We start from the raw sequence: 22,506 nt of genomic DNA on the forward strand, positions 1-22,506 counted from the left end.
AAGACTCCTGTTTGAATTGTAGGGGCAGTGGAGACCATTTGGGGGAAAACTGGGGCCTTGTTGGGAGAAGTAGCACACTGGGGACAGAACTCTGAAGAGTGTGCCCTCTTCTGGTCCTGGTTCAATCTGTTTCCTATTCTGTGTCATGTGAACAAGTGTCCCCCCCCCCCCCCCCCCATACCTTCTCCACCACACACTCCCCATCTCATGCCCTCCTCACCATGATAGACTGAAATCTTTCTGAAAGTGTGAGCAAAAATACCCACCCTTAAGTTGTCGCTGTCTGTTAACAAGAAGCTAATTCTTTCATGAAGAAAGTTCTGGCCTCTTTCTACACTGAGGAATGTTACTCTATCCCAAGTATCAATACCATTATACTACTGAAATCTTTAGAATAGACCATATTTCTTTTTTAAGTGTGTGTGTGTGTGTGTATGTATGTGTGTGAGTGTGTATTGTGTGCATGTGTGTACATCCATGTGTCCATGTGTATGTGTATGTGCATGTGTATACATGCATGTGTGCATACATATGTGTATGTGTGTTCCTCATGGGTGCATTGTGGAGTTCCGAGGTTCACATTGATTGTATTCTTCTATCACTTTCATCTCATTTTTTTGAGGACAGTTCTCTCAATGAACCTGGAGTTGGTCATCTCCACTAGATCAGCTCTACAGTGAGCTCCTAGGCTCCACTCTTCAGTAGCAGCATTAAAGACAGGCATCACAGCATTAAAGACAGGCATCACAGTGCCTGGCATCTCAATGGGAGCTGGAGGTCCTACTGCAACAGGTGTTTTACCCATTAAAACACCTCCCCAGGCGCTCGAACACATCTGTACTCTAACAGGAGGAAGGGTGCGCTCTTTAATCCTTCATCCACATCCTCCTCCCATTCCTCTCCATAATTTCTCCATGTGAGCTCTATCCCTGCACGGAGTTTGGTCTTCAGATCTTTTGGTTCCCCAAAAGCTATTTGGGAAAATTGACTGACAAATCCATTGCATAGTGTTGCAATAGCTGATCTGCACCAAGGCTAGCCTATTTCTCTTGTCCTTCGCCCCAGCTGTGATCTGGAACTCCCACTGATGATTAAATGTGCGGCTTTACTTCTTGGTCTACCCAACCCCCAGGTCTGGCAATCAAGCCTCCCATTCTTAGGTTTCTGCTCTTTGTTGATTGGTCCTTCCTTCCTCTGTAGCAGAAGCTTTGGAGACAGGAAAAATCACAGCTTCCTGCTTTGCCTGTTTATTATGTTTAATTAACTTCTTTATGGTGAGTTCTATGTTTACTGGCTAATATGCTAGCCATCTTTGAAAACAGTCTCTAACCATGGTTGATTCTGAAATATTTGTAGTGTTATATCTAGTTTCTGTGACCTCTCTCTGTCTGTTTCTGTCTTTCTATCTCTCTGTCTCTGTCTCTCTCTTATATAAACATACACAAACTCTCTCTCTCTCTCTCTCTCTCTCTCTCTCTCTCTCTCTCTCTCTCTCTNCTCTCTCTCTCTCTCTCTCTCTCTCTCTCTCTCTCTCTCTCTCTCTCTTTCTCTGTCTGTCTCTTATTTTATCCAGAGGCAACTCACCAAGTGGTGGTGGGTTGTGAACCTTTGCACACAAAAGCAAGTGTATGGACAAACCAAAAGAGAAAACCATGCTGGTGGGTTCCATTTTAACCCATAATAAAAACATTGGGTCTCATGCAGTAAGAGCTGTCATGATTTGGGGGGCTCTCATTTGGTATGAAATAAGTAATTGGCCAGAGACATCACAGATGCTGTGATGTTGGTGTTGTGGTAGGGAGGGATGTGGAGGCAGAGGAACCCAACCATGAGGCTCCATGTAAAGACCAGAGGTTGACATCAAGGTGTTTCCTTCAACCACTTCTCCATCCTATTTATTTTTCAAACCAAGTCTCTCACTAAATTTCAAATTTGCCATTTCAGCTAGACTGACTAGCCAGCAAGTCCCCAAGATCTGCCTGTTCCCATTCCTCAGTGAAGGGATGCATATGCAACATGACAACCCTAGTGTTTTTAAAACATGGAAGTTGGAGACCCAAACTCATGTCCCCATGCTTGTATGGTGGTCACTTTACCCAGTGAGCTCCCTCCCCTATCCCAAGAGCTAGTTTTATAGCTAATGTCTGCCACAGGTTTGCCTTGCCTCACAGGTGCCTGGTCTCCTGGGATTGCTTCTTACTGTGAAAGCAATCGTAGTCAGGGACTTGAGGAACTAATTCAGTGCCACCCCAGCCAGCAAGCAGCATCCAGAAGCATTATGGTGTCCACCCACCATTTCTAATCTCTATATTGGCTGGGTTCTTTTGACTGTAAGTATAAGGCATCTAATTCAAAATGACCTAAAGAAAAAGAAAAGGAAATTACAAGATTACATGTAGAGAAATCCCAGGAAGGAAAAGCTTCAGAAGTTGGTTGGATACCAGAACAGGGCTCCTACTTCTGACCTCTTCTCTTCCCTCTCCGTAGAGGCCAGGCCTAAGTTCTTAGCTCACAGAAGGAAGATGGCTGCCAACAGCTGCTGGCTTAGTCCTCTCACTCGTTAATTCCAGTTGGAAAAGCTCCTCTCTCTCAAAAGGTTTTCTTTTAAGGTTTGGAATGAAGGCTTATCCATCTGAAGAGCTCTGCTCTGCCCCTCTGAGACAGTTGCCAGTGTGCCTTGCATACAGTATACCATGACATTAGCCAGTGTTGACATCATTTCTTCTTCATTTGATAACAGACAAAATATCCTCCTAAAGAATCTACTCCTTCTGCCCTTAGCTTACAAGGCTTAGGCTTGGTCCAAAGGTGAAAATTAGCATGTCCATCTCGAGCCTTATTTAGAACCAGATGTCAGGTTTAGCTCAAGTCTGGGACATTAGTACCTGCTCTGAGGAGGTACCTCTGAAGAGTAGTGATGACTAAATGCTTCCTGGTCTTGAAAGGGGCTTGAGTGTTCATGCAGACACACACACACACAAAACATGTACACTCACTTACCACAAATACAAATACACAAATACAAGTACATCTTGGAGCTAGAGAGATGACTTCAGAGCACTTCCAGAAGACACGAGCTGGCTTCTCAGTAGACAATTGCATGAAACTTCTAGTTCCAGGGTACCCAACATCCTTCTCTAGACATGCATAGACACCAACACATACACACACACACACACACACACACACACACATTGTAAAACAAAATAAAGCAATCTTTAGGAGAAAGAAACAATACCAATGATGTGGACGTTCTGGGAGATGGGATGAGCTCAAACTGAGGCTATTTGTTATCTTGACTTTTCCTATCTGAAATTTGGATTCATGGTCAAAGCTCCATGAATACTTGCCAGTTTATTGATTCATTCAGAGTAGCAAAACTATGGTATATTTAGAATAAGGAAAAGGAAGTGTTTAATTCACTGTAAGCTGGGATTTCTATTTCCACTTCAGCACATGAGGTTTTGTTTGAGCTATGTTGTCACAGTCCTGGAGACTGAACCTGTTCTCCAGCACTCTAGCCAAGGGCTCCTGTCACCAGAGAGTGACAGTCAAAGACCATCTCCTTGGTGCTAAACTTTTTTTCTTAGTACCAAAAAGATGATAATGAACTGTACAAACTCCCTGCTCTCAAGGAGTTGATAATTTAATGAAGGTAATGTTAACTGACTGACAAGAAGATGAAAAAATAATCACTACCAGGGACCTGGGAGATGACGCGGCCAGAGAAGTATCCACCCTGTAAGCCTAAAGACTCGAGATCAGATCCCAGGCATGCGTGTTAAAGCCAGATGCCATGGAGTACAGACACAGGGAGAGCTCTGGTGCTCACTGGCCAGCCAGCCTACAGGTTCGCTGAAGGACTCTGTTACATGTGTGCATGTACACACACACACACACACACACACACACACACAAAAAGAAAAATAGAAGTGGAGAGATTGAGAAAGATACCAAACATCTTTCCCACTGGCATATGCACGAACACATGCACACATCCACACAAACTTGCATACTACTACTAATAGTTTATTGTTATTGTTATTATTATTTATATCAACTCAGAGCAACAGCTATTTAGAAGATGGTAGCAAAAACAAAGTAATCACAAGGATCCTAAGGAAGGTGCTATGTGCTCATGTGTGTGCAGGTAGGTGCATGGGCTGTCATCCCTCAGGCATGACCCACCTTGTTTTGTAAGACAGGGTCTCCCATTGGCCTGGAACTCACCAAGTAGGCAGGACTAGCTGCCCAGCAAGCTCCACGGATTCACCTGCCTCCACCTTCCCAATGCTAGGGTTATAATCATTCACACCTCATTCAGCTTTTTGTGTAGGATTCAGGGATTAAGCGCAGGCTCTTCTGCTGGCATAGTAAGCACTTTAATGACTAAGCTGGCACTCTGCCCTCTTTATATATACGATGATATATATTGATCTATATCAAATATATATACATATATATATACATATACACAAACACATACATACATACATATCCATATCTACATATTTATATCCATATCTATATCTATAAAAATGGGAACACCCACTGTCCCTTTTCCCTTGAGCTCACTGCTGGAGACAGCAAGTCAGAGAAAAGCAAAGTCAGGCAGCTCTCCTTGCATTTCAGAAGCTAGCATTAGCCTGAAAAGAACTGCTGAGCAGGTTGGTTCTCCACGGGCACTAGCCTGGAACACTTTCCCCAGTGGTAAAAACCTATTGATCAAGGTAGCTGGGAAAAAGCCCAGACTGCTAAGTCACTGCAGGTCACAGGAGGGAGAACAGTATATGGAGACCTGGGGGGTACACTAGTAGAGATTCACATCAGTGGCCTTCTTCTCTAGTCACAGCTTCTCCCACAGAGCTGCCACCATGCTTTATTGGATGGAATGCTCTCTTGACTGGGAAGGAAAGAAAATTGTCTAGGAAAGAAACACTGTTGGAAAAAAAAAAAAACCCACAGGATTTACATATAGACGCCTAGTCTGACCTAAGAGAGAAACGTTAAGGTTCATCTAAATATAGAATACCCCAACAACGACCCTCTTACTTTTCATTTATTTAATTAATTATTTTGAGACAGACTGTCATGTAGCCTGGACTGATTTCATATTCACCATGTAGCCAAGAGTGACCTAGAGTTCTTGATCCCCCAGTATTTACCTCCCAAGTGCTGGGATTAAAAGCACATACTACCATATCTAGTTGTATGCAATGGGAGGTGGGTGGGAGGGAGGGAGGTGCAGATGAACTCCTAGGCTTTCTGCATGTTAGACAACCATTCTATTAACTGAACTACATTAACAGCCTTCTCCGCTCCCCCCACCCCTTTAATGGATGACAAAGGAGTTTAGGCTAAAATGGTAAGCCCTTGCAATTCCTATCTTTAGGTACACTTAATCTAACCTGTAAGGAGAATCCCAGCAAACAGTCCTTGTCCACACCACACCTCCTAACCTGCACAGTGCTCCTAAGCAGTCAGCTATGTGTTAGCAGCTTGTGATTCAGAGCTGGGGAATGTGGGGCAGAGGCTAGGAGAGGAAATGGAGAACGCATAACAGCTCTTAATCTTAGTCTTGGACAATTAAAATCCCACCACAGGGGCACCGACACCAGGAAAAGGCTTGGTAGTACAAATAAGCTTAGGCTCAGAAACCTTGATGCACAGTTGGAAAGCCAAGGTCTCTGGAAAACTGAGACAGAAAAAAAGTTCTGTGAGTAGCTTGCTGTCTTTTGGCACCCGTCTCAAAAACTGAAATAAAATACTGCACACTCAAGCGACTTTTAGTGAGTGCAGCCATAAGTCATTCTACTCAAACAATGAGCACTTTTAATAAAAGCAACAGGAATGGATCTAGAAGGGAAGAACACTCCCAACGCCCATTGTTCGGCAAACACACCCTCTTGAGGACTTTTTTTCCCCTGCAGTTGCTGAGTGGGTGTCTGATGATCAGAACATGAGAAAAAGGCAAAAGCAACTTCTTTTATTCCAGTAAAGGATAACTGTGGTTATTTCATTCTTACATAATGGTGGATGCATGATCTGCCAATGTATTTGCTTGTGCAATGGTGTTGAATTTGTGTTTTCTTAGCCTCCCACCCAAGTAACTGGAAACTATCCATGAGATGAGAGAATGCTTCTCTGGGCTGCCTTTCTGTTTTGGCGAGGGGACCGGCTGGCAGGATGCAAAATGAAGCTCATTTAACCTCTTTCTGTTACTGGGTGTGTGTGTGGGGGGGGGGGCATTTGCAAAAGAGATGTGGTGGTAATCCCCAAACCGTTTTTTTCTGGGATTAGAAACTATGTAAACTTCAGTATTGCTGGGGAAACTTTAAAGGCCAGACTCTACATGAGAGCTTTGTTACACACACAGTAACAGAGATAATGACAACAACCAGCACATTCTAGCTCTGTACTTAGTAACAGTAACAGTGATAATGACAACAACCAGCCCATTTGAGCATCTGTACTTAGGATTGTGTAGTCTTATTCCAACTTCTTGTTTCTTTAAATGTTCTAGAGCTACATAGCTTCACACATACACCAGTGGTCTGAGCGAATAACGAAGCTTATGAAAATAATGTAGAACAGATGTGTTTGCCCTTGGAAACAGTATTTGAAATCATAATAAACTCCTAAGATTTTATCACAGGACTTGTGTGCTCCCTCCACGGTTTCCTAAACTGTAGCACCTTTTTCATCAGTGGCACATCATCAAAGCCCAGAAATGGACACTGACGGCACACTGGGAACTAGCCACGGACCTCACTGGATCTGAGTTATGAAGACATTTGGACACTGTTGGCAATGATGAGCCTTTTGCTTTCAGTTTGTTCTTGCAGGTGACATGCTATAGGCAGCTCATGATCAACAGACCTGTATTAGACCTGTGTTACAATTGTGGCAAGTTATTGAGCAGAACTAAATTTTGTGTTTCTTTTTCATTATTATTTATAAAGGAGAAACAGTATCAAACAAAGCCATCAGTATGAGGAAATACTCTAGTCCAGTGAGTGGGATGCATTTAGAATCCCCTGGCTGGGGAGATGACTGGCAGTTGCTGAAGTGCTTGCTGGGCAAGCACAAGGACCTGAAATCTATCCCCAGAACTCATAACAAAGTTGTGTGGTGGCATGTCCTGAGGGAGGCAGACACAGGGATCTCTGAAGCTTACCAGTCACCTTCGCCAGGTTAGTCATTTCCAGGTAAAAGTGACTAGACCCTGATTCAAAAAACAAAGTGGACCATGTCCTGAAGACAACACCTAAGGATGATGTGTACATGTACCCAAACATATGCTCTCATGTACGCACAGAACATCCCAAATTCAGAATTCACATTCACAAGCGTGTGTGTGTGTGTGTGTGTGTGTGTGTGTGTGTGTGTGTAAGGGTATCGTGGGGTGTGTGGCACTCAGAGGGCAGTGTTAGGTGTGGGTCCTTGCCTTCCAACTTGCATGGTCTCTTGGTTTTTCTTGCTCTGTAGCCTGGGCTAGCTCGGTCATGAGCTTCCTGAAATTCACCTGTCTCTACCTCCCATCTTGCCTTAGGAACTCGGGGATCGTGCAAGTGTTAACAAGCCCAGCTTTTCACACTCAGACTTGGATTGTTACTGCACACAGTAAACACTTTGTCCTTCCAGATGTCTCTCCACCTCTCTATGAGCTAGTCTAATGGATACGTCTCGACTGTGGAGAGGTTTCCTTTTAGTCATTCTGTTGGCAGAAGCCATCCTCCGCCTGCCATCTAGCTGCTCTGTCTAGCACTCTGTCCTGTGGGCTGGTACCTAAGCAGGAGTTGAGGAGTCAGCGTGTTTTTTATTTCCTCCTCTTAGCTAGCAGTTGGACACAGAATAACAGCAAGATGGCTGTAATGCCAGAGTAAAAGGGAAACAGTGAGGTTGTCCCTAATAGCTGGCATTCCTTCTGACTTCCTGATTATCTGCTACCTGTACAACTGTGCAATTTATACGTATTGTAGCACGGGTCTTAAAGGAAACTAGAAAACCCATAGGGGCATTGGCATCTCCTAGTTTTTGTGTATCATAAGAATTTATGCATAAAAAGTCAACTGTGCAAGCACCATCCCTTAGTATCTCTCCGGTGCAGTGCCCACCATCACTTAATGAACTATTAATACAATCACAATAATGAGCCTCCTTCTGGTCTCATGTCCTGGAAGCATCTCTAGGCATGCAATGATTCTGGAGTAGATGGTCTCAGTGCAGGGACACTATGCGGGCTACTGAAGTGCAAGCTGGGATTCATTAGAGGGGAATGGGTGGGCATAAGGATTTTATGGGGAAACATCTGGGCAAGACTGGGTTAATAGGTAGGGAGGTAATCATACTGATAGTGGCATTCTCTGACTAAAGGCTGTCTAGAGATCTGGGCTTTAACTTTGAAACAGAACTGATTTTTATTAAAATGTTCTACTGTTGTTTTTTGTTTGTTCTGTTTTGTTTTCTGGCTACAGTGACATTTGTCACATGTAAATTATGGGGAAAGGGGTTCACAGTTCTAGGTTATAGTTCATGATAGCAGGGACACCACAGTGGCAGGAAATTGAAGGGGTTCATCATATTACACCCATAAATCAGGGACAGAGAGCAGTGGATGGCATGCATGCTAGTGCTCAGCTCGCATTCTCTGCTCTTTCACAGTTCAGACTTCTCCTGCCTAGGGAATGGTGCCACCCACAGTGGGCAGTTCTTGCTACCTCAACTAACACAATCAAAATAGTCTCCCACAGACATGGTCATAGGCCAGTGCTCTCAACCTTCCTAATGCTGTGACCCCTTAATACAGTTCCTCAGGTTGTGGTGACCCCCCCAACCATAACATTATTTTCATTGCTACTTCATAACTGACATTTTGCTAGTTATGAATCATAATGTAAACTCTCCAATGGTCTTAAGTGTACCCTGTGAAAGGGTTGTTCAATCCTCAAAGGGGTCATGCATGACCCACAAGTTGAGATCCTCTGCCATGGGCCAACCTAGTCTACTCTCCCCTCACCCCACCCCAACCCTTGATCTTTCCTTTCCAGGAGATTCTAGATTGTCAAGTTGGCCACTCAAACTAGCCACCCCAACCGCTGCCTGGCTGTGTGCTTTGGATCAGGTTCCTTAGCTTTCTCTAGCTTCCATGTTCTCCTATGAAAATAGAACGTCCCTTCCTTTGTTGTACTTAGACAGGGTCTCACTGTGTCTCAGCCTAACCTTGGATGTGAGATCCTCTTGAGTACTGGAATCACAAGCATATGACACTATGCCAAACCATGTAGGTTGTGACAAAGTTTCTCTCAGGTACTAGGCTTCCCATCTCCTGGGTCCACCTGTTCCCTTCTTATAAAATTTAGTACAAGCAAGCCTGCTCGCCTATCCTGGATATCTAAATACGCTAGATATCTGGCCAGGGTGGTCATGCTTCATAGTCCACACGTGGCATCTGAGCATCCTGACCTGCCTTCAGTAAGAATCCTCCTGGGTAACTTTAGTTAGATCCCTATCCCCAGTGCTTCATCTTGGTAATTTTCATCACAGGACACACACTCAAGTGCACGCGCACACACACACACAGGGACACACACACACATACACACACACGGACACACTCACACACTCACACACGCACACACATAGCTCCTTGGTTATAAATGATTGCTTGTCTCTGCTGAGTCCCAAGTTGAGCAAAATATATCTCTCCTGCTATAAAATTCCATTGTAATAGTCCCCTTTGCAATACTCCTGCTTAGTCTTTGCTGTTGTGTTTTAAGATGCCATTGGATTTTTTCTTTAATAATCAAAGGTGGGGATGAGGAGAAATCACCCAGGGCCTCTATCACTGAAAAACTCCTTATCCTTCCCTCCCAATGCTATACAAGCAGGATTGAACCGGTGATGTTGGGCCTTCTGTAGCCAGCCTTAGGTATTGTTACCCTTGACCTATAAGTCTGGCTGTCAAATCTACCCTGGGGGAAGTCAGAGGATAGCGGCTTGGACAGCTGCAGGATGAGAGGTCACACCCTAGACTCAAATGCTTCCTGCGGACCCGCAGGTAACCCAGCGTGACGTCGAAGGCCTCCTGTCTGCAGGAACAGCTGCAGGAACAGCAGCCACGGGAGCCCGAGGCACAGGGGTCCTGGGGCGCCTGGGACTCCGGCAGAGCTGCGGCCGCCAGGTGGCACCACGGACCCGGGGCCCCTGCGCTCCCGCGGGCGGGGGGCGGGGCAGGAAGGGGTTAAGGCGCCGGCGGAGCGGCCGCGGCGGTCTGGGGAAGCCCGGCGCGGGGCGCGGAGGAGGGAGCGGCCGGCTGCGGGGCCCCGGCCAATCGGGCGGCTGGCCGGGCGCGCGGAGCCACAGCGCCATGGAGGGAGGCGCGGCGCCCGGCCGCCCGTGACCGAGCGTGGCGAGCCCGAGCGGCCCGCGGCGCCCGTGGCGCGGAGATGAGCAAGTCCGCTGCGCTGCTGCTCTGCCTGCTCGGCTGCCACGTTTGGAAGGCGGTCACCAAGACGCTGCGGGAGCCCGGCGCGGGAGCCCAAGGTCGGTGGGCGGTGGCGGGGCTGGAGGGGGACGCTTTTGTGTCGCGCCCGGGCCTGGCGCGGCAGCGGTGGCGGCTGGACCCGGGCCGCATTGTGGCGGAGGCCCAAGCGGCTCGACCTGCATCGCGGTCCTGCAGTCGCCCGTGTCGCGATACCCGGGGGGCGGCGCCGCCCCGGGAACAGGCTGGGCCCGCGGCGCAGAGGCTCCCCGGGGATCTGGGTGGCACCAGCTGCTCTGGCTGCCTCCTGGGTGGCAGCCGCTGGTGACTCTTCGGCTTATATCAGAGGTGCTTTCCTTTATGATTGATTCGGACACGCGGCTCCATTGCTCCCCCCCGCCCCGCCACGGGAGGGAGAGACCTGGGTGGCTGTACCCCCAACCCCCCTGTTTCTCTCTCTGGGATCCCTGGAGCTCCGGTCCTGGAGTTCCAGCGCGAAGGCTGCGCCCGGCCCTTTTGTTGTGGCGGGGAGGGGGCAGCCGCCGCCCCAGGGTGCCCCCTGAGCCCTGGCGACCCCAGGTCTGCTGCCGCAGTTTAGGAAAGTTTGGGGGTCTTCTCCCCCGACCCCCTTATTCTACGTGGTTTTCAGACCTTTAGGGATTTGTTGAGCAGCCACAGGGATCATCGTGAAAAGAGAGAAAACTGGAACTGGGAAACCCTAATCATTTAAAACCATTTCCATGTCTGTCTGTCGCCAGCTCTTGCCTTTTGTCTAATCTTTGGCCTCTTACAAATCTGCTTTCCATCTGTACAAGAATGGCCACCAAGAATGGCCACACGGTTTTTTTTTTTTGTTTGTTTGTTTGTTTGTTTTAATCTGAATTTATTTGAGGACAACCCTGGAGCTTTCTTGACATGATTTTGTGAAGACAAAGTCTAGTGCTTGTCTGTTGCCTTTTTCTGAGGAGCGACTAAAGCCAACAGTGAATTCAATTCAGTCAGGGCATCTCCTGCCCAGATTAAACTTGGTTAGGGAGGGGCCTTCACTGGTCTTCTGTGAGCACCTGCAGGCACTCAGACCCATGGCAAGATTCTTGACAGAAAGGTGTGCCCTGCTAAGTTAGCCCTACACACTGAATGAAGGAATGCCCCATCCCAGTATCCTGTCACAGGGCCCTGCTTCATCCTTCTTCCCACCCTTTGAAACTTGGGACCAGGGAAGCCTTGACTTCCACCCAGTATCTTCTTGCTGTCTGTTGACAGTCTGAGTTCAGTTAATGCTGTTGGAGGGTTTTGTGCTCAATGCTTGCTGAATCGCTGGTTGGCATCTTTTAAATACATTGCTGCACCCATAGTTGACAGTAAAATATGACCATTAGGAATTGGGTGTGAATTTGGTAGTGTATGCTAAGGAAGGAAGGTATTAACAGGGTACCAGAAGACCCTTAAGTCACAGTAGGAGGGGGATACTTATGACATTAGGTCATCAGTATTGAATGATAGCCTCTTTCATTTAGACCCCACTGCTTTTTGAATCAGCTTTTTAAATGAATGATATTTGTGCCTCAACGAGACCATTTTTTTTCAAAGGGCAGGTTGGGTTTTTTTATTATTATTTTGTACTTGAAATAGCAATACATGGAAATAATGAATTTGTTCACTTATAAAATAGGAAAATATGAAAATACATGGCTTCAATGGAAAAAAAGCATGAAAGAAAAAAATTACTGTCTTCAGGTCTAAGACTATGTTTTATTAAGGTCTTACTGTTAAACCTCCTGACAGGGAGTTTCCCAGGAAACAAGAGAGAAATGACCAACCTGTGAGACTATTCATGCCCTGGCTAGGTCTATCCTCGAGTTTCAGTAGAAGACAGAATATCGTGGGATGGTGTTCCCCCTTGGATTTCTTTCTTGATTTGCTCTTCCCAGTAAGGGTGGATTTTCAAGGTGTCAATCGCAACACGTACATCAGAAGTCTCTGGAACACCACCCGGCACTTGGATTTTTGAGCTGGTTGGGTCATTGAGGAAATGGACAGTTTCTCTTGTCCTTTGAGGGTACCTTTAAAGTGCTGATGCTCTTCAAAGCTTTTGGATCTCTAGCTATCATTCTGCCAACATGGTTTATCAGTTCATGTTTTCTCTGCTTTCTAAGATCTGTAGACCAGGAGGATAAGAGCCATGTTTAACTTCATAGGTGAGCCGACTGTGAACTTGTTTGGAACAGAGAGTCCTTGCTGGATTGAGGGCGGGGGTGGGTGAGCTGCTGAAGTCTATACCACAGTGTAGCCAAGGTCTTTTATCTGCGTGTATCCTAGGGAGTACGTATACTTCCTCTGAAAATCCAATTTGTAAGAGCTTTGCTTTTGTTACGGAAATGAGCTTGAATTGAAGTTTGAACAAACACTGTATACAAACAAGGCTTGGTTATTAACTTCAGAAAAACTACCGAAATCTCAGACATACTGGAACTGTCCACTCTAGGATTACTGGTGGCTCCCAGGGCTCAGTGATACCTCCCTCAATACGTGAGGCTTTGTGCTGTCCAGGGAAACTACCATCTGCAAAGTTTTCTTCTATTGCTTGGCTCTTTAAATATTCATGATAAAAATTAAGGGTTGGCTTACTGGCTGCAGCCGCTTTGAATCTGCAGAGTGACTTACACAACACAACAGTTAGTGACTATGTGACTAGCTGTGACTGTAAACTCTCTCTGCTTCATCTGCATAGTACCAGTTTATAGGATCGTTTTTTGTGGGGAAGGCATTATTTAAAAATGTTGACTAGCGACTTTCCGTGCCTCTTTAAAAAAAACACACTGAGAGGGAATTGATAGAAGATGCTTCTCTGAGGAGGAGCTGTGCAGATGGACTCTGCAAGGCTGTCATTTTTAAGCCCTGCACCACAGGCCAAGAGAATGGTCAACATCAAGAGGACTTGGTGTCGAGACTCTTGGCATTTTGATCTTTATTTTGTTATTATTTGACAGAAAGGTATTTTATAGCAATATGTCAACTTTTCCATAATCTCAGAAAATCTACCATGTGCTGCAATAATTGAGTGACTGTTTGGCTGTTTCTGTTTTGGAGAGGCCTGGTTTCTACCACACTTGAACTTCGATTGTCATTAAACTGTGTTCAGTTGGAAAACAGAGAAGCAATGAATTGAGGGAGCTAACAGGAAGCGCAGCCAACAAGCTATCCACCTTCCTTAGCCTATGACAATAACATCGAAGTACAACTCATGGGCTCACATCTGGGATCATGGACAAGTTGGACTTCTGAAGACCACTGAGCTTCAAAAGGAGGATGGATGTGTGTGTGTATGTGTGTGTGTGTGTGTGTGTGTATTCCTCACCCTTCTCATAATCTAGTTGAAAAATAAATCAACTAGAAGATATCACTGATGTCCTTTTTATGAAATTAGCCAAACATCTTTAAAGTAAAATCGAATACACATGACATAAAGGCTAGTCCGCCGTGCTTCTTGGTATTTCAGATGCTACCCACAGTACACATGGGAAGTTGTGCTGATAACAGCATCAGCTCCCAGCACCTCACTCCATGCTCCCAGAAGTGTGGTTAGGTACAAGGCAGCCCATTGGCCATAGATTAGGCAGTGCTGTCTCTGTAGTGAGTTCCAGTCTCAGATTGACTCCCTAAATGACGACTTGAGAGCATCAGGTAAAGCTGCCTCATACTGGGTGATCTATTTGGGTAGGTGGATTATCAAATATAAGTTTAATATAGTCATCAAATATTTTAAAACCCAGTATTTTTCACAAAACATAAGAGGTCAACCTCTGTGTGAAGACTACGAGGTGGTTTGGAATTGTGAAAAATAGCCACGAGAGAAAGAAAGAAAGAAGGTCTGGGTACAGATGATTCGCCAGTGGGTTTGCTAAAGCTGGTGTCTTTCTTGTCTCTCCTGCTTTCTGCTCTTTCCCACAGGAGGAGGAACTTTTAAGTTCAAGGAGGAAAGACACACCTATTTTCTAATCAAATGAGTACCTTAATTTGCTTGCTTATTTTCTTGAGTTTAGGATTTGAATAGAAAAAAAGTATTGAATTTGTGATGAGAGAAAGATTTTTTTTATGTCAGAACTGGAGGAGAGACACTGAACACTTTGATTAAATCCTTCCTGTGTCTCTCGGGTGAGTCACATCAGTAAGGTTTCCAATTTCAAAATCAGTTGTCCAGTCTCAGTGGACAGCCGTTGAGGCTGGGTGTGGTAGCATTGTACTCTGGTCATTCATTGGCCCCACTACACTGTCACAATAAAGAGCCTGGCAGGAGGCATTTCCTAATGGAGATTTGTCTCAATTATTACCTTATTAGTAATTTAGATGAAGGCTTTGCTGGGTCATTGATTATAGTTTCTTATCAATAAACTTTTCAAGGGTGTGCATATAAAATTTTGAGCCAGAGAAGGTGTCGAAGGGCTCATGTAGTCAGGCGCCCTCAGGCTAATCTGTGATCTGTGCCCTGTTTCCTTTGTTAGTGCTTCCTTTTGTTACCTCTGGAGTTCCTTTTCCGTTACAGTATGTATGTATGTGTTGTGTATGTATGTACTTGTGTGTGGAGGCCAAAAGTCAGCATTGGTTGCCTTCTTCAGTGGCTTTGGACCTTATTTTTTTGAGGCAGGGTCTCTCGCTGAGCCAGGAACTCAGGGTTTCAGCTAGACTGGCTGGGCCACAAGCCTCTGGAATCTGCCTGTCTCTACCCCTCCAGTTCTGGAGGTACGATCATGTGCTACCATGTCTGGCTTTTCACATCGTTTCTGGGGATCCAGATATCATGTCCTCATGGCAGGTACATCACCTACTGAGCTACCTCCTCAGCTTTGCCAGAACATAATTGTAGAGCCCACAGATAAGGGGGCAGATGTAAGAAGTCAGGCAGTCCTACAGTATAGATTGGATCATGCCTGCTCTGGTGAACTGAGAAGCTGACCTCCCCGCTTCTAGGGGTTCCAAAGAAGGAGAAAACTGTGGTGTTTGTTACTGTTGAGACATTGTGACCAAGGTACCCGTCAGAATCAACTTAACTAAAGAGAGGTTATGCTGGCTCCTAATTTTTGAGCGGTTAAAATCATTGTTATGGGGTAGGTATGTATGACAGAGTCACTTCACCTGTGGCTGCGGGAATGTGACCTGCTGTTCACGTCACGGAAGACCAGGAAGAGGGATGGTTAGATTGGAACTAGGGCTGGCCTATGACCTTCAAAGACCCCTGGTGACCCACTTCTGTGAAGTCGGGCCCTACCTCCTAAGGGCTTCCCAGCCTTTCAGATCAGCATGGCTGACTAAGTGACAAGCATTTAAAACATGACCCTCAGAGGTGATTTCAGGTTCAAACCAAAACTGCTGAGCCCGTGTGTTCTCCGTACTTCTCAGGAATGGTTGGGGTTCTTAAGTACCTGGCATGGGCGCATACAAGAAAAACATAAGACCGCTTATGTGACGCCAGAAGCTATGCTTAGAAGTGCTACACTTAAAATTGAATTTTTAATTTTCTTGACATGAGAACTCAGGAGGTGAGGCTTTTAAAAAAAATAGTCATGGTTTATTAAATTCTTCAAATTGTAGGGATTTGTGGTGTCTCTATCACACTTAGTATTTTATTAGTGTATTAGAAGCAGGTGCCCTCATAGGAAAGCATAATAGCTGTTAACTAACATGCCGTGGGTGCTTGCTATCATGTTAGGTGACTTCATGGGTCAGTGTATGTGGCCACAGGGGTTCTACCTCCCCAGCTCTGTGATTAACAAGTGGCAGTGAGTCTACCCGGTTGTTTATATGGGTTCTGTGGATTAAACCCAGGGCTTCATGCTTATATAGAAGAACTTTGCCAGCCGAGCCATCTCTGCAGCCCCTCAATGAATCTTTTTCTTTAATGAAGAATGTATACCATTCTCACTTTATAGAAAAAGAACTGTGGGACACAGAGGTGGCAAGCCACTAACCCCACATCACACATCACGGAGTAGCATCCACAGTGTCCCCGAGTCTACCTTCAGGCTATGTTGCTTTAGGACTGGGAGAATCACATTTAATTTTGTGCAGTCTCAATCATCATAGCATTTTGCCAACGTAATAAGAGTCTCTTAATGGTTCTGAATTTTTATGAAGACAACAGTATCGCCTGTCTGGCCCCTTTTCGGCCTATCGAAAGTGCCCTTCAACAGACATCTGCTGCGCATCTCCTAAGAGCAAAGCTTGGATCCAGATTTGGAGAAGAGATAAGAAACTCATATAAATAACTCTCAGAGGCTCTTGAGGGAGGTCTATAGAGCAGGGTGGGATTGTGGGTCGGGAGCCTCTTCTGGCTTGATTTCAAAGCCCATTAGTGTTTGGCAAACTGTTTTTATAATAAGAGAAATGTTTTTGAACCCAACTATTGGGAGGTGGAGGATGGGAAGGATGGTCCTGTGTAAACCGTCCAGGTTGGTTGGATGCTCAGAGCTTAATGAGATACTGCCCGCCCTCTCTGCAGCACAAGGAGAAAACTCTATTTGCTGTCATGTGTCAACTGCTACTTTTATCAGTGTTGGGAATGCTTGCAAAAGACTTGAACTTTTTCTTTCTAAAACAACCTTTCCTTTTGCTTTTGCTTGTACAATGATCTAAGAAATTTACTTTTATAAAAAAATGATGGTTTTATGCCTCTGGAAAAAAAATTGTTTTCTAACCTGCTTCATGAAAATGTTGTACCAAAAAAAAAAAAGGAAGAATTTTGTAGTGAATACTCAAACACACTAGCTTCTATGGATGATATGTTACTGAATTTACTTTATTGCTTATCTTTTTATTGACTTGTTCTCACCATCCATTAATCATGATTTTTCAAATGCATTTTAAACCTCTGTTTGAATCAGTAGCGGTCTCTCCCTCAAGTACTTTAGCATGAATATCATTCATGCTTAGTGTTTCTCTTTTTTTCTTAGAGAAATTTACATGTGAGGAAATACATGATTTCTGTTAACATTTGCAAACACCTGTGCACTTCAAGCCCTTCTCAAGATAGATATAAACTATTTCCAGCACTAAGTCCATCATTCCTTGCCCCCAAATAGTCCCCGTCGCTGTCATTCAAGAGCAACTATAGTTCTGATATTTTTCCTGCCATAGATTATTTTTTTTGTTCTTGTACTCCTCCTGAAACTTTACATGAATGAAACTGGATAGGATGTATCCTGATGTCTGCTGTTCATCAGAACAGGTTTTGAGGTTCACCCGAGTTATAGAGATAGGAACACAGTCATTTCTTTCTTTATTGCCAGCTTTCCAGTCTGTAACTGTTGTAGATTATCCATTTATCCATTCTTCTACTGATGGGGGCTTGTACTGGGTAGTTTTATGCCAACCTGACACAAGCTAGAGTCATCTAAAAGGAGGAACCTCGATTGAGAAAATGCCTCCCTAAGATCCATCTGTAAGGCATTTTCTTAATTAGCAATTGATAGGGGAGGGTCCAGCCCATGGTAGGTGGTGCCATCCCTGGGCTGGTGGTCCTGGGTTCTATAAGAAAGCAGGCTGAGCAAGACATAAGGAGCAAGCCAGTAAGCAGCACTCCTCCATGGCCTCTGCATCAGCTCCTGACTCCAGGATCCTGCCCTGTGTGAGTTCCTGTCCTGACTTCCTTCAATAATGGACCACAGTAGAAGTGTAATCCAAATAAACTCTTTCCTCACTAACTTGTTTTTAGTCTGTGGTGTTTCCTTGCAGCAATAGAAACCCTACCTAAGGCCATTCTCATGGTATTTCTCGCTTTGTCTGTTTGTTAATATGATTTGGATGAACACTTTACACAGTTCTTTTGCGCACATAGTTTTCATTGCCCTTGAGGCATACTTAGATGTCATTGGGAGGATGACTCGGTTGCTAGAGTACTTGCCAAGGGCCTGAGCTTGGTCCACAGAACCAACATAAAAATGTATGTAATTATAATGCCAGAGCTGGGAAGGCCGAGACAGAGTGCTCTCTGGGGCTTGCTGGTGAGCTAGCCGAAACCAGCCGGTGAGCTCCAGCCTGGGGAGAGACCGTGATTCAAAGAGAGCGGATGATGTTGCTGGGATGATGCCCAAAGTTGTCCCCAGCCCTTTATACACAAGCGTGTGGGCATGCGCAGGATTCAATGCCATTTCTTTCCTTAAAGACACAAGCCACCCACGGATGCCAGTTGCCATTCAAAAGAAACCAGGATACCTTGCCTAAGGATTTTTGCAGTTATTTGTCATCTTCATGAGTACTGTGAGTCTTTAAAAATAGTCTAGTAGCTTTTAAAAGTTAAGACAATGGAGTCCTAAATCTATCCAGAGCAGAAGGCAGAAGACCTGACCTAGTGTTGAGGGACCAGGAGATGCTGGTATGGTCCATGGCACATATATGATTCCAGTGGCAGAACCTGGTATTGAGCCCAAGTTAAGGCGATCAGAGCAAGCCTGATATCCTGCATAGCGTCCCGGGAGGGAGACGTGAAGTGCTGCAGACGGAACTGGAGCGCAGGCTTAGGTTTCTCTGGGCCTCTCCCTGAGACTTACAGCCACAGGCTGCTAGGTGCATTGCCTCAAAAACTGTCCCCTCCCCACTTGCATGCATAGCCCAACTGCTGCTTGGGAAAGCAGAGGGGGAAACCTGGAGCGCAGTGTGATGTGGATGGGTAACTGCAGTAGAACTGTGATTGCACATGCACCATCCTGTCAGGTGATGTGGGGACTTTCAGGGCCATTACTTACCTGCTTAGCATGGCATAAGACTGTCCCTGTCCCAGGGGCTTTTACAAAGACAATTCCCAGAGTTGATCACATTAATTCTGAGTCACCAGCTATGTGTGTGGCCTTTCAGGTGAGCACACCTGGCCAGATGTGAAGAGCTGTTGTAGCCATCCATATTCGGATTAAGGAAGAAGTGGAGGCTGGCATCACCTCCCTCTCTTTGTGGCTGGCTTTTTCTAATTGCTTGGGTCTCTCCCAACTTTTCTGTTTGTGAACTTCCTGCTTTTAGGAATTGCATAGAGAAAAGAGCCCTGCACACAGGGCTGTGTGCACTGTTCTTCCAATGGGGCTATTACTCCATGCCCTTTTGTCTGGCTTCTTTGGACATTGCATAGACAGGAGTAGTGGTGTAAATAGTCCTCTGTTGTTTGTTATTAAACAGAGGGTTGAGGTGTTTCTTCTTTAAGCACAGCCCAGTTTCCTGCTTCAGTGCTCAGGAAGCATGCATGACCTTTGTCTCCTTTCTCCCTGTGCAGTCTTAGTCACATCTGGGATTTAAACTGGCAGGAAGTCCTGTCCTGGAGGTTGCTGATCCATCTGACATCATGTGCTTGCTTCTAACCCATCCCCCTGCAACCCTGCTCTGTTGCCCACCCCCAGCCACCTCCTTTCCCCCAGTTTCCCTTACATTTCACTTCAGTGCCCTTCTCTTCCCCTTGCTTAGGACCTCTTCCTCTCTTGATCACTTTTTAATTTCAAGACCTATACACACACATCATATAAATACATACACACACACTATATATATACAGATACACATACATATATATATATATACACACATCATATACACATACATTATATAAACACACATTGTATACACACATACACACCATATACACATACTATATATACATATATAATATGTATCATATATATAGATACAATGTGTATGCATGTATATACATTGTATTTATACATATATGATGCATGTATATATGTATATTGTATGTATGCACATACATGTATATTATATGTATACACATATATATTTTATATATACACATTATATATGTATGTATACATATACACACATACATATGTATGCATTCTCTCATAATACGGACACAGATTTAGAAATATGTATACACACACACATACACACACACATTATTAGATCTTGGTCCCTGTTATGAGAGAACTCATGGAACATAGCTTTCTGAGTCTGGCTTGTTTCACTTAGCATAATGATATTCACTTATGTGTGCAGGTGTCATGGTTGAATTTTCCTCACTGCAGAATAAAATTCCATTAGGTGTATGTATCACGCTTTTTTACTTTTTGCCTGCTGATAGTTCCATTTCCTTGGTGTTGTGAACTGTGCAGCAGTAAGCACGGCACAAGGATCTCTGTGGTATGTAGACGGAGAGTCCTTTGGGTAGATAGCCAACAGCAGTATAGCTGTGTCACGTGCTAGATCTGTGTTCAGTTTTCTGGGAAGCCTGCGTATGATTTTCACAGTGGCCCCACAAGTTTGCATTCAAACCAGAAGTGTATATGGGTTCCCATTTCCCCACATCCTCACCAGCATTTGCTGTCATTAGATTTCTTGATGACAGCCATCCTGAATGATGTGGAATGGCGTCTTAGAACAGTATCAACATACACTTTCTGATGACAGAGGATGTTGAACACTCCATGGCTATTTCCCTCCCTCCTGTCTTCTGTCTAGTTCATTAGCTTATTTATTGGTCATTTGCTTTTCAATGATTAATTTTTGCACTTTTTTATATATGCTAAGTCTCTGACTTCTAGCTGACAAAGGGTGTTTTGTCTGTTTGTTTTTCCCCCGCTTTTTATGTCGGCATCTCTTCCCTCTGGTGACTGCTTCCTTTGCTGTGTAGAAGTCACATTCGTCTCTTCTTAGGATCATCCTGCGCTAGTCGAGTCTTCTTTACAAAGTCCTTGGCTCTGCCCACATCTGCAAAGTGTTTTCTTTGAGTTGTCCTGTAATCACAGCTTTTGGTCCTGCTGATATAAAGACCTTTCATCCATGTTGAATTGAGTTTTGCTCAGGGTGGGTTGTATGGATCTGGAACAACTTCATTATTTTATGTGTGGAAATTAGCTTCCCCAGGATCATTTGTTAAAGAAGATATTTTGTCCCGTTATATGTTTTTGACACCTTTGTCAAAAGTTATCTACATAGGTTTGTTTCTGAGTCTTCTGTTCCAGTCCACTGTTTGATGTGCCTACTTTTTTATCACTAGCATGCTGTTTGGTTACCATGACTCTGGAAGATAACTTGGGATTTAGATATTGTGGTGCCTCTGGCGTTATCCATTCTGTATAGGGTCTTCTATGCTTCCATATGAACTTTGGGATTTTTTTTTTTTACACTATTTCTGCACCATTGAAAATCTGAAATGGCTTGCATTAAATATATATATATATATATATATATGTATATATATATATATATATGTATATATATATATATATACATGTATATATATATATATCAATTTTGGTAATGTATCTATTCTATAATATTAATTTTTGACAAGCCATAAACAGGATTTATAGGTATTTTAATGCTATTATACATGGGATTTTCCTCATTAACTACTTTCTTGGCATATTCATTATTGAGACATAAAAATTGATTTTGTCAATTTTGTATCATACTATTTAGCTAAATGTATTTATCAATTCGGAGAGCTTTCTGATGGATCATGATTTCCCCAGATAGAATAATTTTACTTCTTTTATCGTCTATTTTTTTCTTCCTTGTCTTCTTGCCCTAAGACACTAGCTTGGATAAGAGGAACAGAATGAATGAATGTCTTCATCACATTTTTAGATTTAAAAAAAAAAATACACTTAGTATTTCTGCATCTAGGCTGCCTAGAGGTAAATTTGCTGTAGGTTCATCGTATATAGCCTTTATTATGTTTATACATACCTACTCCCAGTGCCTCAGGGTATTTATCATGACGAGATATGGAGCTTTGTTTGACAGAGTTCTTTTCTGTCAAGATTGTGATGATCAGCTGATTTCTGTCATTAACCTGGCGTCTGGTACTGCTTATTTATTTGTGTATCTGCTCAGTTAACTTTCCATCTCCGGTTTGAAAACAGCTTGGTCATGGTGTATGAACTTTTCAATGTATTCCTGAAATCAGTTTTCAGGAATTTTACTGAGAATTTTTGCATCTATGCTTCCCAGGGAAATGGGCCTATGGGTTTGCTTTTGTGTCCTTATTTGGTTTGGGTATAGGGCTTCGTACAGTGGAGTGAGTAATG

General features: G+C 44.2%; 1 protein-coding gene across 2 annotated transcripts in view; it reads left to right on the top strand.

The window, feature by feature from the left end:
* The first annotated feature begins 10,280 nt into the window (after positions 1 to 10,280).
* Positions 10,281 to 22,506, top strand: part of Fam171a1 (family with sequence similarity 171 member A1) — a 112,261-nt gene continuing 100,035 nt past the window's right edge. For both annotated transcript variants that reach the window (XM_021215586.2, XM_029547366.1), the window contains exon 1: positions 10,281 to 10,545. In XM_021215586.2, coding sequence (XP_021071245.1) covers positions 10,449 to 10,545 — 97 coding nt within the window. In that variant the 5' untranslated portion in view covers positions 10,281 to 10,448. The remainder of the gene's footprint in view (positions 10,546 to 22,506) is intronic.

The sequence above is a fragment of the Mus pahari genome, chromosome 16, assembly GCF_900095145.1.
Source record: "Mus pahari chromosome 16, PAHARI_EIJ_v1.1, whole genome shotgun sequence".
NCBI lineage: Eukaryota > Metazoa > Chordata > Mammalia > Rodentia > Muridae > Mus > Mus pahari.